Source organism: Polistes dominula, unplaced genomic scaffold, assembly GCF_049000335.1.
Source record: "Polistes dominula isolate Pdom_NZ unplaced genomic scaffold, Pdom_raw_medaka contig_68, whole genome shotgun sequence".
Classification (NCBI taxonomy): Eukaryota; Metazoa; Arthropoda; class Insecta; order Hymenoptera; family Vespidae; genus Polistes; species Polistes dominula.
Genome location: NW_028301034.1, coordinates 984,951 through 1,002,391, shown reverse-complemented (window position 1 = coordinate 1,002,391; position 17,441 = coordinate 984,951). Strand labels below are relative to the sequence as shown.

At 39.9% G+C, this 17,441-nt stretch overlaps 1 protein-coding gene across 5 annotated transcripts in view; it reads left to right on the top strand.

Moving 5' to 3' along the window:
- Positions 1-17,441, top strand: part of LOC107070836 (Myocardin-related transcription factor) — a 246,156-nt gene that overhangs the window by 210,914 nt on the left and 17,801 nt on the right. The window contains exons 1-2 of one of the 5 annotated variants that reach the window (XM_089174533.1): positions 551-1,260; positions 7,197-7,643. The exons of 3 other annotated variants lie outside the window; for them this stretch is intronic. In XM_089174533.1, coding sequence (XP_089030659.1) covers positions 7,553-7,643 — 91 coding nt within the window. In that variant the 5' untranslated portion in view covers positions 551-1,260; positions 7,197-7,552. Of the gene's footprint in view, positions 1-550; positions 1,261-5,596; positions 7,644-17,441 lie in introns of those variants that run through there. One more of the 5 variants, XM_089174532.1, reaches the window with a different exon arrangement.

Below are 17,441 nucleotides of genomic sequence, written 5' to 3'. Positions count from 1 at the left end.
AGCGTTGAACAAAGAGAGAGAAAGAGAATAAGAGAAAGAGAGTTTGGCGAGAAGCGAGGCGGCGGCACTACTCCCCTCCCCACTCGTTTGAACGAAGCGAGAGAGGGCCAGTCCTCCCACTCGGTCGGTCGGTCGGTCGGTCGGTCCCTGTCGGCGGGCCGCCTCTACGACCTATCCCCACTCTCGGGCAACGGCACTCTGTTGTTGGCCCTAAGCTCGCCGCAGCCCACACACGAGAGCTCGCGACACCGACGCGCAAGACTTGTTGCTGCTTCGTGCTTTCTTGCTTTCTCTCTCTTTCGTTTGCTTGCTAGGCTGCTTACTTGTTTGCTGCTTATTGCGAGAGAAAAAGAAAGAAAGAAAGAGAAAGACAGAGAGAGTATGTGTGTGTGTGTGCGCGCGCGCGCGCGGCCTGCTTGCCTGTCACAGAAGTTTACTCGGTGGCGTGCGTGCTTGCGCGCGCGCTCACTCGCAAGCGGTCCTACCTCCTGCAGGGGACCGTGTCACGTGGCCTCCGGCCGTAGAGCAGCAGCACGCACCGTTCGGAACACGAGAGAGAACTCGCGCGAGAGTGTGCTGCTTATACACTACGCCAGTCAGAGACGAACCGAGAGACCGGCCGCAGAGCGCACCGACGCGCACCCGCTCTCTTCTTAATTCTTATTCTTATTCTTCTTACGCGTTTAGTAGTATCTTACCTCAATATTATTCATCTACCTATCCCATTATTATTATACTTTCTCTCTTGTATCCTACCCCAATTTCCTTCCTTTTTCCCTTCTTTTTTCTCGTTAGATCCTCTAAGGCCCAAAATTGTGTATTTCGTTTATCGAACTTCGTCGCGAGCTACTCTACCTTCGTGGTGTTAGTTTTTTTGTTATTCTTCGTGTCTGTTGTGTGTCTTTAAATTCGACTGTGTGATAATTGTCTACGAATTTTGAGATTTATCATTTCTTTTCTTTTTTTTTCAACTTTTGTTTGTCTTTTTTCTTGTTTTCTGACCATTGTTTTTTTACTTTTTTACTTTTGGATTCGACGTCCGTCATGTAAAGTGATAATCGACGTGAATGGATGGTGGTGGTGTTTATCACGCCCCACCCTCCCCCTTTTTGTTGACGTTTATTCGTCAATGAAACAAATTCTACGTAATTGTGTGACTTTATGGTGATAAAGTGTGTTTTAACTGGAAGTGTATTTACGACATGCTCCACCTCGTCACCAAGCAACGCTCCAACTGGATCTTACGGATCATATTGAATGGTGCGCGATTTAGATCGATCTCTCGTTTTAACGATCCATCAAGACGATTGAATTCCTGTGCTCGTTGTTGCTCATCCTTGAAAAGATTCTCACGTTTTCTTTTTTTTTTTTAAATATATATATATATATAGCTGTACAAATCGTTTAGTTCCGGTATTATTGAAAAATAAAAAACATTTCTTTTCGCGTATATGTTTTAACGTCCGACGTTGTACGCAATAATGAAATTCATTTCGTTGGAATATTCGGTGCGAAATCTTTCGCGGGAACGTTGGTTAAACGATCGGGCGTGTTGCTGACGCACGATGGGATGTCGTAAAAAAAGGGTTATATAGATGGTTGGAGGAAGGGTTAGCAAACTTGTTAATGGGTAACGAAAACTCGTTGCAACCGTGTCGCGTTCGATGCGCCACGGTACTCCTCGAATAAAAATCTCGGTCAGAGGATGATGACCATGATGATGATGATGATGATGATGATGATGATGATGATGATGATAATGATGATGATGAAAGAAGACAAGAATTGTAGTAGTAGCAAGCATCCGCAGAAGTTAGCGTCTTTTACAACGAACAAATGATCGTTCCGTCCTCCCCTAGCCCCCCCCCCCCTATACCCCCTATACCCCCGATATAATTAAAAAAGATTATCCAAATGGGAAATAAGAGTTGGTTCAGCGATAACGACGTTGACGGTGCGGGTTTCACTTGGTACCTAACCGTCGTCTCGACTTAATGAAGCGATTCCTATCGGTACCGGCAAAATCTGATAATTAAATCAAGCGAAGTGGGAGGAGCAGCCCGCGGATATTAATTGAATCGCGATCGGCTTCGATCCGTTCGCTTTCGCAAACACGATGTTCGAACGATGTAACGACGATTATGACTTTGACTTCATACACGTATGTTACACACAAACACACAAGCGTATAATTTAGTGTATGGGCATGGTGGTCTTTAGTGTCTGTTTCTGTGTGTGTATTTATGTGCCAGTGAAATTCGTAGCCGTGGGGGAGATCGTAGTGGCCGATCGATGCGGATTCGATGATTCGAGGTTTCTTTGCACCGAGTCACCGGATCCCTTCCTCAAGCTTGACCACGTTTATATATACTCGTTCTGATTTATTGGCGCGTCCGAGGCGTCGTCGATTGGCCGCGGTCCGACGAACGAACGACGAACGACGAACGACGAACGACGAAGACGAAAACGATGACGATAATCTTCCATCCTCTTTTCTCTTGATTCGAATCGGCAAAGGAATTTTCTTCTCTTCTTCTCGTGATAGAGAAGGATGCTCCCCTTTTTTCTTGTCCATTCGGGACACGTCCTCCTTGCAAAAAAGTCTCCACTCTCATACATATATACAATAAGGCGGAATCGAGCACGCTCGATCGCGATTAATCCGTCATCTTAGATGAGAAGAATAAGAAGAAGAATAAGAATAAGAAAGCCCAGGATCTTACTACTCTCTCGCGAGGAAAGATCGTAAAGATCGGCACAATCAGATAAGGATCGGTTAGTCCGGAGAGAAGGGGGAGGGCCTGATGGGTCCGTGACGACGAAACGACTCTTTGAAAATGCGTGTCGAGGCCGAAACTTCTCCTGACGCCAAAAGAAGGTACTCGTTGCAACGAGTGCTGTTCTTTTAACTTTCCTGCTTTAAACTGCAACTTCTGTTATCCTGAAGTCGTCCTTAGTAGTAGTAGTAGTAGTAGTAGTAGTAGTAGGTGGGGCCGATCGAAAGTGCCGCGGCTGTTTTTTACCTGAGAGTGAAAAATAAAAAAGAAATAAAATATATGCAAAAAAAAAAAAAAAAGAGAAAGAGAGAGAAATGTTTCTTTCTCTACCGTGCCGCAACCCCCTTTTTTTTTTCTTTCCCGTTAACGTCGCGAATTTTCGTTCTCTCTTGTGGCAATTTAAAGATCCCGACTTTGCGATCGTCTCCTTCGAATGTTGTGTTCGCCCGCGCGCAACACTCCCGTTCATCGTGCACACGTGCGAGCCAACGAAATTGGGATGATCGGACGAGCTTGATTGCTGCTGCTGCTGCTGCTGCTGATGCTGTTGTTGATGCTGCTGCTGCTGCTGCTGCTACCTCTCTCGACCGAGAAAATTAAGCGGTCCTTCGGTTTTTTCCCCGAGCGCTGCGCGCTTTTACGATTCCTCGCTTCTTCTCCTTTTCTCCTCATCGAAGGACCTTTTTTACGGCGTGCCCCTTTTCTCGAGATTCGGTACATTGTAAATTATAGTACGTCTTAATCGTTACAAAACTCGCCGCTCTAATTATTGCCGCCCTCGACACGTAACTGCCCTACTCCTCCCCGTTCCCTCCCTACCTCCCTCCCTCTCTCCCTTTTTACGCAATCACTTTTCTTCCTCTATGCTTTTATTTGTCGTTTATATTCTTTTTTAATTTCTTATTTAATTCTTTTTCGTTAATTATTTCGAAGTAAAACTTGATTTCGCTTTCTTAGGCAAATAACGAGTAACTTGCATTTATCGAGTACCTCTCGTTTCTCTCTCTCTCTCTCTCTCTCATATTGAAAAAAAATTCCACGAGAATATAAACCGTAAATATAAACCGAAAAAAGAGATATCAAGAAATCCGAGACGCCACGAGTCGTGCCTCTTTTCTCTCTGTCAACCATGAACAAGGAATAACAAGATTGCGAAAAGAGAAAAAAAAAGTTATTAATATAAAAAAAAAAAAAAAAGGAAAGACTTGCGAAAGAAGTTTCATCGTTTTCTTCGCAAAGTCGGGGAAGGACATAAAGCTGAGAAATAATAGGCCGAGGTAGGGTAAATGAGGAGGTCCTCTCTCTCTCTCTCACTCTCTCACTCTCTCACTCACTTCGATATATACCGGGTATGCGCGATCGAGAGAAGCCTCTGCGACGTTAATTTCGTAACTTGATACGTCATTAAGGTAACAAATTGCGCGATTAACCCGGGCACGCTTAATTAGCCGCGGCGTTATAAATGGCAGAAAAGCGCCGCGAATTAATCAATGCTCGATCGGTTCTCTCGATCGGGTTCCGGTCGCTTCCCTTTCGTGTGTTGCACTCTTCTATCTCACCTTCTTCTTTTTCTTCTTCTTCTCGGCTTCCTCTTCAACCACCACCACCACCACCACCACCTCCTGTTTCCCCTCAGTTCCTCTTCTTCTTCTGAAGAAACGATCGCTCGTTGGTTGCGATAAACGCGATAAGTAAATTAAACGACGGGGACGAAACAATCCGGTTAACCGTTTTGTACAAGCGTGGCATTAACGAACGACCGCGCGTAATAAGGATGATAACGGTAATTAAAATAATTAGACGGTACGTGCTCGATTAAAAGCGAAAGACGTTTTACCAAAAAGTTTAATTATAACAACGTTGACCGTGATAAAGAGCGGCTTAATGTCTCTACACCGTAATCGTTTGAGAGTTAGGATGGATAGTGGCGGGAGGAATGGTTGAGGAAAGTGTACGAGAGGAACAAGGTAGAAAGGGAAGGGAAAATCTCGATAAATGAATACACCGAAGAAGAATATTATAGTCAACGAAGGAGAGAAAGATATATCGTAACTTGATATTCGTAATAAACATGGCTTGTTTTTTCTCATTGAGAAATACTACTCTCCCCTTGTGCTCCCATTTCTTTAGTATTAATTATATTACAATTTTTATTATGGATTTTTTGTTGTTGTTGAGAAAATAGATCGACAAGATTAGCCGACAAAGGACGGAACGTATAGTTGAATCGAATAGAACATACGGTGGAAATCATTGAATATATATATATATCCTCTCACGGGGAAGTAAAGATAATATTTTCGACGCTTGAGATCAACGCGTATATTCTTGCAATTAAGATCACAGCGTGTAATTAAATAGTAAATGATAATTTAACGGAGAATTGGACGTACGCGATCCATTCGGTTTATATGCAAGACGTTACGTACGATCACCGACGTTTCGGATTGCGTACGACAATTTCGGTGTTAATTAAATGGCCGTGCGTGGGCGTTTACCGGATCCCTCGAGAATACGTTTTGTCAACTTTCACTCTGACTCCTTCATTCTGACTACTCCGACTCTTTAATCTTTCTCAGTCTCTTCTTAACCGTTCTATCTTTTCAAACACGTACACATTCATGCGCACTCACACACTCATGCACGCATGCAAGTACTCACTCACGCACGTATACACCATGAACCGGTATCTCACAATGTTTTTAACATAGTACCCATTAATTTGCATCAACAATAAGAGCAAAGTGTATTAAAATAAACTTTACGGATTCGTATCGCTTTTAAACGAGGTACCCTTCCTCCCCCCACCCACCCCCAATGATTTAATCCTTTCTGCAGGAACAACTCCGGCACGAATACCCAAAATAAGCTTCGCAACTTTGTTGTGTACCGGTTTTACAGTCGGACTCAAGTTACTTTGTCCTTTCTGTAAACTCGCGTGCGCACGCGCTCACACATACACATCTTCGTTGTACACTTGTAATCGTAAATTCAATTCGTTTCGTTCAAGCGAGAACAAAATAATGCACTCTCGATAATAAAAAAAAAAAAAAAAAAAAAAAAAAGAAAAAGAAGAAGAAGAAGCTTGAGAAATAGTAAAAAAAAAGAAATGTTCTGTCTGAATCGAATTACTAAATCTTGTCTTCAATTCTTCTACGTAGTTGTTGCGTGTCTATTTCATATCCTTTCGTCTCATACAATTTTCGAAAGTTACTCTTGGTCGTGATTGGTTCTTTCCAAGCTCTTGGCAAGTAATTCGAAATAATTTATGCCCGAGGAAAGAGAAGAAACATCGCCCACGCGAACGAAAGCGATCGAATTGTCTGTCTGTCTGTCTGACTGTCTGTCGGTGTTAGACAAACGAACAAGAAGAGAAGAAAGATCGAGTCTTTGGTCTCATTTTAGACGAATTATCAACATCGACTCAACCCACGTCTTGTCTTCTTCGCTAATTGCCCTTAGGGTGAAGCAAGATCAGCTTCGTAGTGTTAGGAGGATAGGAAGAGGTGGAGAAGTGGTCAAAGTATCGAGGATTAATTAAATCGAATTAAGCTTAATTAGCTTGATTCGGTGCTTGAGATGCACCAAGAAAAAAAAAGTTAAGAGTAAAAATAGAAAAAGAGATGGGGAAGAAACAGGGGACAATTTAAAATTGTAGTAAAATCATTTTTCTTCGTCTTCTTCGTAACAACGTGAGTTGTTTTGTGATACGTGATTGAAATTCGATAAAATCTCGCGAAATAAAAATCAAAATTTATGCTCGATTGAGGAGAAAAGGAAGAAGAGGAGGGAGGAGTAAAAGGACCCGTTAAAATTTCCATTGCTTCGAAATCGTTCGTGTTGCAAGTGAATGCGCGCGCCTACGAATGTTGTGTGTTGTGTGCCGTATCGTGTCGTGTCGTGTCGTGTCGTTCATTTCGTGCCGAAGTCTCAAAAACGTACAAAATCGAATAAACGTAAAGGTGATTTATGACGCGTCCCGTTGCAATTAACGAAGTAAAGGTGAAATCAATTCTCGTAGCATACAAAGTTTTTTAAATTCAACTGTAGGAGAGAGAAAACCCGTGTGAAATTCCAAACGGAGTCTGCGCGCGCTCGCACGCGGCTAAGGCCCAAGAAACCAAGTGAAAGCGTTACGTCACGCGAGAAACGATTGTTTAAAAAAGTTTTTAACAATCGATTCTGTAATGACAGACACGATCGATCATTCATGATAGAATTTTGTTTAGAAAATTTATACAAAATTGTATAAATTCAACAATGTGAAATCGTCTTTGATGAAAGCAACCGAGCTAAGGAATATCTTTCTTGATTTATCAAATTCGTGATTTATTTGAGATTATTTCGAGCATATTGTGAGACCGATATCGTTTATTCGAGAGATCGATAAGATCGATCTGACAAATCGTCGACTTACAGGACCCGCTAATCGCAGGAGCGTCGTCGATCTTCTTCGTCCCAAGAGGTGGATAGAAAGGATCGATTTTTGTTCCTCGACGAGAATAACGACGACAGGAACGTCGAGACAAGAGGATTATCCTATCGAATCTGTGTTAACGTTCGAAGATACATTAAGTTCGATCGGAATGAATTTGTCTTTAGTGAGAACCAGAAAGTTACCTGATCGAGATATTCACCTTCCTAGAATTGGAACGGATATAAAACTATAAGAAAAAAAAAAGAAAAAAAAACAAGAGATCAAACAAATTTGACAATATCGTTTATTATTTTGTCCACGTGTTTTTATCGATAAACGATTTAAAATTATTAAAAAGATGGTCACCCTGGACACCGAGCAGAAGCCTGAGAGGCAGCACTGCGGACGACGCATGTGCGCCATTTGCAGACGCATCAAACGTGATAAAGGTAATCAAAGGTTTTCATTCGGCACGTTCAACTGCTGACGTATACAAACAAATGAATAGCTTTTTGCAAACGCGCCGCCGCCGCCGCCGCCGCCTTAAACAATACGATCTATGGATTATAATATTATTCAAAAATTCATACTAACGTCGTTTGGTCAACGTCATTATTTCACTTGACTACTTAATTAGTTAGTCGTTATAAAGAGAGATAAAAAAAAAATAAACAGGGGAGAATCGATAAAATCGATATTTTAATATCTTAGAGCGAAGGCGTTAATCGAGATAGACGTAGTTGTCATTGAGATTTAATATGCAGCTTCCGAATGAATATCATAGATAATAATTCAATTCATATTTTCGATGCGAAGAATTTCGACGAGTTCGAGACGTATCATCCGATGCTTACTCATATACCTAAATAGCAGCTCGTCGATGCTATTATGCAAACGACTTTTATTATTATTATTATTATTATTATTATTATTATTATTATTATTCTCTTCCGTCACTGTTCAACAACCCCTTCGCGCATATAATAATAATCTCCTCTTTTATTTGCGATTTGTTTTAAGCGTCGTCGCTTTATGGCACGCGCGGTACTCAAGTAATATACGACGATATAATGTCCAATAAACGCGATTATAAAGTAACGCGCAATAAAACCGAACCGAGAGAAAAATTCGGCCCAGTGATATACGATAAATCGAAGCCTCCAGCATCCTCCCGATATACACTATATTAATGGTGCAACCGCATAATGTATAATGAATCGTAACGCCGTATACGAGGACAATGTATTTCGTGTTATTACACGCTTCATGCACGACTCATTTACATCACGTTAGAGATCATTTACATGGTACGTGCAAGAGTCAACCTTTTTTTTTTATGCAATAATTAATTAATGTAAAAAAGATAAGTTTAATGCGTACGTCTCCACATCACAATCACTACCATTATCATCATCATTGCAAACACCATATAACGATTCAACTTGTAATCTTTCTTACGTCACAACTTTTTGAAAGATCGAACGAATCAAAAGGAGTAAACCCTGCTTAACCCCCACCAACCCCGCCCATTTTATCTTCCTTCTGTTTTTTTTCCCCTTTTTTTTTTTTAACGTTTACGTTATGTTGTGTTAGTATCCGAAGCATTACGCGGCATTGCGAAGGACTCCTTTGGCGGCTCGAAAACTGGTTCGTTCGTTCGAACGTCGCGTCGAACGTCCTCGTTGTTCAATGCAAATCGCTCGTTAGTCGAAACACCTGAAATTCTTGTGTGGGACGTATATATTTATATATATACATACATATAGTATATCTACGTACTTTATATACATGCATAGGTGGTTACCTTCGACCACCATCACACTACTACTGAACTCCATGGATTATTCATTCTCATAACGTGCGAGCGTTAATATGACAAACGGACGAGTTCGAGAGAGTCTGTCGACTTTTGTCAAAGTAACTACTTAATATTCCATGAAATTATTTTTACATTATTATAAGAATATTTCTACCTTCGAGTCTAGGTCATCATATGTGTGCCCATAATAATGAAAGTGGTCTAAATGAAAATTAATAAAAAAAAATGAGTTTATCAGATATTACGCACTACATTATTATAAACTAAATAAATTCAATGTAATTTTTACTATATTATCCAAAATGAATCGTTAGATAATGTTTGTTATTTCAATATTGTGTAAAATTCATATAGTGTTCATGTGTAAATTTTTAAATATCTCGAAACAAGAGATATACGAGTTAGACCACTTTCATAATTATGGGCACATATGTATAATTTTTAAGCGTATCAAAAAGAATTGTATGCAATATACGAAAACACTTTTTTCATTCACATTTATTAATTTTTAAATATTATTTATATATTTAATACATTTATTGGTTATTTCGAATGTAATTGAATAAAATAATTAGTCCATTAACATCTGAAATAAACAAAAGAACAAAAATCACCTATAACCCTAATGTAAACGTGCTTAACCAAAATTACCTAAAAAAATAACCAACAAATGATGCCTATTTCAAAAAATACACACAATCGAATCTTCGATCCTTGATAAACGATGAATCCAAGTGTAAATTTTGCATACTGACTTGTCTCGGATTCGTCGTTGTTATTCTCGCTTATTTTGCTTTACGTTTTCTCTCAAGTTCTCGAGAAGGACTCTCTCTCTCTCTCTCTCTCTCTTTCTTTCTCTCTCTTTATTTCTCGAGGAGTCTCAGGTAAAACGTTCGTGACTAGGCCGGAGGTACCGATTATGATAGAACGCGTGGGTTGTTCGCCCACGCTCGCCCTTCGTCCGTTCGTTCATTCATAAATTCAACTCTCTCTCTCTCTTTCTCTCTCTCTCACACACACACCGACTTGCTTGGCTCTCGCACGCGACTCCGTTCGTTGGCGCACGCGCGTGTCTGTCTTTCGATTCCTGTTAGTCTCGCACCTACGACGAGAGACAGACAGACAGACACACCGTTGTGTTAGCCAAGGTACCGTATGTCGTCGTACTTGTATGTTAATATCAAACGATCATAAAGTTTCAGGTTAATCTGACCCAATTATGTGTTCAGCCCTTTCTTTATATAAATTTCATTATTCATTTGTCATTTCTATTTTGTTATCTTTTTCTTTTCTTTCCTATCTAAACAAAATGACAAGAGAAAAAGTACAAAAGTGAGAAGGTAAAATGAGTATAAAAGTAAATAAAGTAGACAGGATCGTTGAGTCATAAAATCACATCGTAATTTACGTTCGCGATAGTACATACCTCCTCTTCCACCCCTCCCCTCTTTTGATAGGGGTTAGGGGGAGTAACTCTTGTACGGTTGCCTCATCCTCGCCCCCCCCCTCCCCACCTCGCCCTCTGTTGTGTACAAACATACACACATAATATACACACTCAACTTCAACGTCAACTTCACTCTTGCCCCCACTCTTTCGTCCTTCTCCTAAGAATACGGCCGATAAAGTATCGTAGAGAAGTAAAGCCGCCCGCCAGGTTTCCAAAGCGGTCACGATATCGATGGATGATTATGCGGACCGGTCTATTTCTAGAAGCACCGACTCTCGGACGGGACATACTAATTATTTTTTACCGAACTCGTTACCACTCGCCTATGGCAAGAGATCGGCGAGGACGAAGACGGATGGCAAGATAACGAAAGAGAGAAACGATCCTAAGATTGAAAGAGAGAGAGAGAGAAAGAGAGAAAGGGAGACATTTGTCTCTCTGATACTCGCCGATCGGGCTAACGCAATCTTACGAAGAGGACAGTTAAACATAAGAGAGAGAGAGAGAGAGAGAGAAAGAGAGAAAGGAAAAGGGTGATCTAAGAGAAAGAGAGAACAGGAGAGAAAATCTCTCGAGTATCGCAACCATGTTTCATCGTGAAAAAACAAGAGAGAAAGAGAGAAAGAGTGGGGGAAAAATGAAGAAAAAGTGGGACAAAAGTACGAAGCAAAGTGCAAACGAAGAGAGAGAGAGAGAGAGAGAAACAATTGACATTCTACGCGCACGTTCGATCGAGTCAAGGGACGAAGAAGAAGGGGTGGAAGTAGAATGGGGCGGGTAAGACCATGGAACGAGGAGGAGGAGGAGGAGGAGTAGGAGTAGGAGGAAGAGGGAGCGTTGGTGGGGGAGGGTAGGAGGGATGGAGGGAGGGAGGTAGAACGAGCGTGCAGAGAAACACGGTGGCATGCACCTGTGCATTGACTCCATATACGATATAAAGTTATGGCGTTTTTCTGAACAGCTCGAAGTTGCACGAGTGGCGTGCGTGCGCGCGCGCGCGCACGCTCGCGAGCGCGCAAAACCGAGCCGAGATCGTATCGTAACCGACGAAACCAATTCCATTTTTGGAAAGGGCAACCCGCGAACTACCGTCGTCCTTTCCGTCGTTTCTACTACGTTCCTCGATTTCAGTAGAGAACGAGACAGACAAACAGAAAGAGAGAGAGAGAGAGAGAGAGAGAGAGAGAATGAAAAAAACAAACAACAGGAAGGGAAAAGGGAAAGGGAGTGAGGATTGAAGGGACGAATTCCCGGGTAGTTTAACGATTAATTGTTCGCAAAAGAGACTCAACCGCACGCTCCTCCCAGAACACTTGATACGTGTAAGGGTGAGGTTAGGGAGGTGGGGTAAAAGAAGAAGAAGAAGGAAATGTGCAACGTAGGAAACGTAATAGGAATAAAAAGAAACTATGAGGAGGAGGAGGAGGAAGAGGGTGGATGATGAGTACATTTTATATTTATTAGACGTAACTTAGCCTGTAACACTTAGCCACGCGTTCTCTCTCTCTCTCTCTCTTTCTCTTTTTCTCGAACGCCATTTTATCGCACTTTTTCTCGTCCATGGTAAAAATGGTATATCTCGGCGGAAGCAGCAAGCAAGCTCACGGTAAAGTACGCTTCTTTGGTCGGTGTTGTTGTTCTCCGTGCGTACCTGACGTGTGCCTCTATCAAACTCGATGTAACTTTTCTCTTTCTCTCTCTCTTTCTCTTTTTCTCTTTCTCTTTGATACTCTCTCTTTCTCCGTTGCTCGCGTGCGCAGCCTGTTCGTGGGTGTAACCAGTTTCCGTGGGCTAAGCTGTCAAACCCACGTGGCCCGCCCACGCGGCCCAGATATATTACTATGCCGTGAGAGAAAGAAAAGGTCGTTCGCGCGCGCACGCGACCAAGCGAGAAAGAGAAAGAAAAAAAATCAGAAAGAGAGAGAGAGAGATAGTTGGAGAGGTCGACGCAGGAAAGACCCTTCAGGAATGAGAGACGCGGCTTGCGACACAGGAAACGGTTTCACCTGGAGGGATACCTGGAGGAGAGAACCTGGAAAGGGAGGAGGGATCTTACTGAGTTTCTCGCGCCCTTTCTATTCCCTTCGAGGAACCGAGATAGAGGACAGAGACTAAATAGCCGCGTGGGTGTGTATGATACATGGGACGGTCTTTTTATGAATTGAATTTTTTTTCCACTTTCGATGGCGGCTCTCTTTAGAACGTCTATTGGATGAGAAAACGGTTTATACGAAAGAGATAATCTTATGACGCGAGAAATTTTTCAATCTCCAAAATACATTTATTAGAATTATTTTCAATATGTGTGTTATTTCTATTATTTTTATTTACTTCCGACTTTTTACAGATGATGAAATTAATTATTTGTCAAAATAAGATTCTTGTTACAAAAACTATCGAAGTAAAAGTTCCTCCGTCTCTCTCTTTCTCTTTTTTTTATTTCTTGCAAAAAAATTAAATAAAAGAGAAGATGCGTTTTCAACAGACGAAGGGTGGAAGGGATAGAGGAGGAGAAGGGAGAGGGAAGCTTTCGTTTATTTTCTCGCGTCATCCCATAACTAATTAATATGCCAAAAAGTCGTTGGACGGCGAACTTTCTCCGTGCGACATTCTTTTAAACGACGATGCTTACGTTACAAAACGGTGGCAGGTGTATGTATATCTTTGCGTAAAATAAAATTATACGGGAAAAAAAAACGATAAAAGACTATAAGAAAAACTAATTCGATCGAATTATACAGATCGGACTATAATGTATAATAGAAAGCAACGATAATACTGGGAGAATGAGCTTTGAAACAATGCCAATGTATACCGGAACGACGAACACGTGTAGTAATTACCATAAAACACAGGTTGTGGCAAAAGAAAACCGATGACACGTAGATTATTATACAATTTCTATTGTAATCGAATTTGGTCGAATTTATTTGCTAACTTTTTCTGCTTTTTTTTTTTTTAAGTGAAAACTTCTTTAGAATCAGGGTGATTTGAAAATTGTGAAACAGAAGAACGTAAAACCGCGATGAAACAAAAATAATTAATTAATTAATAAAATTCGATATATTATTTAATTCTATATATTAATTAATTAATTAATTAATTAAATTCTATATATAAAAATTCATTGTCACAATATGTTTATAAACTAATAATTCCAAAACTACTCAACATATCTTAATGAAATTAATTTTATTTCACGCGTGATTTTGTCCAACTTAGCACATAGCACAATTTTTATTTTATTATTTTTTATTACTAATTTAAAGATTTTTATTTAAAGGTTATTTAGGTTCAGTAAGGTTCTTTCAATATTACAATTCAATTATTTCAAAGCTTGGTTTTCTTTGAAGGTTTCACTTCTACCGTGTGTGATCTGCACACATTTGCTTTTGTTTTTTTTGGTAATCCTTCTTCTTCCTTCGATGAAAAGAAGATATAAAATTGCAAGATATTTTCATATTTTTTGATCAATCTCCTCCTAATTTTGTGGGCTACCTTTCGTCACTCGTGATGGAAGAAAAGAAAGAGACAACAAAATGATGCGCGCCTTTTCTCCTTTCGTCGAATGTCTGATAAATAAGCTCACCCAATGAAACGTTATAAAGTGTTAAAGCATGTTAGGGTCAAAGAGCTTATTCGTCATTCCCTTCACACAGAAACACACATACATAAAAACACACCAACTAATTTCTCCACGTTTCGGAGAAACGATCTTTTAGCGATCGCACGTTAAATCCGACATTAAAACGTAAAAATGATCCTTCTACTTTGCCGAGATACTTCGGCCAAAAGCCAAGAACGGAGAAACCAAATTTCGATCGAGCGAATGTTAAGAAGAAATGAAAGAAAAAAGCAACTGAAACATTCGCCGGTCCACCCATCCTGTGCAAAAACTCCTAACCCTCTTTCACCAAAACAATAATAAAAAAAAAAAAAAAAAGAAAAAGGAACAACATGGTTGCAGCGTCGATTGATATAACGCCACGATTTGCGTAATATACGTTCGCTCGTAAAGCTCCAAGTGATTAATATCCCGTCTAAATAAATAGATTTTGGTGTTATTAACCTCATTTTTTTCCCATCGTCGAAGAAGAAGAAAAAGAAATAGAAGAAGAAGAAGAAGAACGTGCGGAAGGAGAAGTTGGTAGAAAATGAAAAGAGAAAGAAGATGTTAGTTGGGTGGGTGGTGTGAAGGGGGTGGTTGACGTGGAAAAGAGAGATGCATGCACGCGTTGGGTTCGTTTTTCGCCCCAAAGGCAACGTCCTGTCCTAGCGTCGAGCAAAAGATTAAAAATACTGACGATTCGTCCTCCTCCTCCTCCTCCTTCTCCCCCTGCCTTCTTAAACTCACTCTCACAAGCGTACGACGTTACGTTAGTTCGAAGAAAAAGAAACGAGTCCCGTAAGAAAATAAAAGGAAAAATATCGAGAGACGTGTGTGGAGTGAGTTTGGAGACGTCGGGGGTGGGATGGATTCAAGTGAGAAAAAAAGGAACTGGAGGAAGAGATAGATGAGGGGGTGGCACGAATCGAGATAACTCAGAATCCTCGGGAAACAGGATTTATGATCGTCAGACTGTAGTAGAAGACACTTTCTCGCGTAGTTGCTGTTAAGTTTGTATCGTTTCAAATGTTCTTCGATAAAATTAGTTGTAAAACGTAGAATATTGCGACATTGATTATTTTGAAAAATATCTTATTGATATATTTGTACTTGTTAATTATCGTACAATTTCCTTATTTACGTCTTAGTTACGACAAATTCATCCCCAATCGGATGGGTGGGACAAATGATCTATTAGGATTTAATTATTTGATGAAAATTTAAGATGCAAGCTTGTATTAATCATCATTTTTCTTGTTAAATGGAAAGGAGTTATAGAAAAGACAAATGCTCGTATCGATTAGAAGGCGTTACCGGTAGGCGGAGCGTGCTAAAGCGCCTTTATAACGTTCACGTCGTACTAATATACCTACAGAAGAAGTCTTGCCACCATGCGTGCAAGCTACACTTATGAAAAACACATACAATCTAGGACAGTGTTCGTCAACATTAGTAACTCATAATATAATATAATATGTCGAAAAGTATTTTGAATATTTTTGGGAAAAACAATTAGAAAATTGCATTCGTTATCTGATCCGCATTATAATCATAAATTTATATGAATATCAAATTAATTCGTAATGTTAATTAATGGTGCCACCAATTTTCTGACGTTATTATTTAATAAAATAAATGTTATATTTTAATTTAACACTAAATACACAAAATTTAAAATATATTGTATAGAAATTTAAAAGTCTTATCAACAATTTAATTTTTACTTGTCGGCAATGTAATACAACTGTGAACTGCACATAATGTATTATTTAAAATATATTATCTTATCTTAATATATATAAATTACGTGTCACGTTGTTTGTCCGCAATGGACTCCTAAACTACTGAACCGATTTTAATCAAATTTAGCACAATGTGTGCAGTTTCATCCAATTTGAAAGATAGGATAGTTTATATCTCAATTTATAATCGCAATTGACTTAAAGACGTGTGTATCGGACTGATTGTAAGCCACAACAACGCGTGGCGGGGCACCCCTTATAATATATAATTATCATACAAATGTTATATCTATATTAAATTTGTTTAAAGTCTAATTTAATACGTTCACGCCGGCGCGTACCACCGGTGGCCCGCACTAGACTGTCCCATCGGGCGGTGCGTACCACCGGTGGTCCACCTTGGTCCAGATTTGAACAAACAAAAATCACGCGCCGCCTGATGAAGCGAATCTTAGATTCGAGTGACACTGAAAATCGGCGCCGGCGTCAACGTGTTAATAATATTTCATCCCAAAAATGAACATATTGAAATTGTGGAAAAAAAAAAAAGGAATAAACAATAATATACAAATATTAAAGAAAATATTGTCGCGTCAAAGTGTGCAAATTTACAAAGTCTAATGGTTACCGACTAGAAAACATTTCGATAGACGTTATTATACTCGGACCAATCGCGTACGGTTTCTTCGAAAGACAATGGCGGGAAATGCGCGTGAAAAATTCAGACCGCGACGGTAAATTCGCGGCGAACGGCATACGGCGAACAGCCGCGAATTCCAATTAGCGTTGCTGCTGTCTCTTAGAACCGACAATTATCTCTCGTCTCTAACCGGCTCTCTTGACTCGTCTTTTTTCGTTTTTTTTTTCCTTTTTACTCTCCCCCCCCCCCTAACCCCTAAACGAATCGCTCTTTCATCCACGATAAACGCGTGACGTTTTAATTATTTTCTTTTTTCAAAGAGAATTCACAAATACACACACACACACACACATATACGTACGAAACATCGAAAAAGTTACGACAATTGTCTTCCTGTTTATTTTTATATATCTCTTTTCTAACATAGGCAATAAATCGACGATAAAACGACAATTCTATCTTTTTTTTCGTCCAGTATAAATTAGTTCAAAATAGAAAGAGAGTAATAAAAAGAAAAAGAAAAAAAAAAGATGTCAAAGTGTCTAACCGATATAAAAATGTTTCACATTCGTTAAATAATTCTAATCATATTTTTTCATATTATTATTCTTTCATTTCGTTATTTTCTCAGTCAACTATCGTGAATTAAAAAAAAAGAAAAAAAAAAAAAAAGAAAAAAATGACGAGTCTAATATACACCTTGCAAAAGAGACTAACGTGTTCCCGTTGCTGTCATAATTCCTGGTCTTGTTATTATTACCGTAATATTGTCTAAGGCTAATGGACGTCTAAGAAAAGATTCTTCTTCTTCTTCTTCTTCTTCTTTTTCTTCTTCTTCTCCCTCGCGTGTGTTGCCCTGACGCATAAAACGCGGCCGCGAGACGTAAATCAAATAGTTAGGAACGTGTGCGCTCGCGCGCACGTGTGTGCATGCATGGGTACGACCACGTTAACCGACTATTATTCGAAGATCCCAGTCCTCAGGGGGA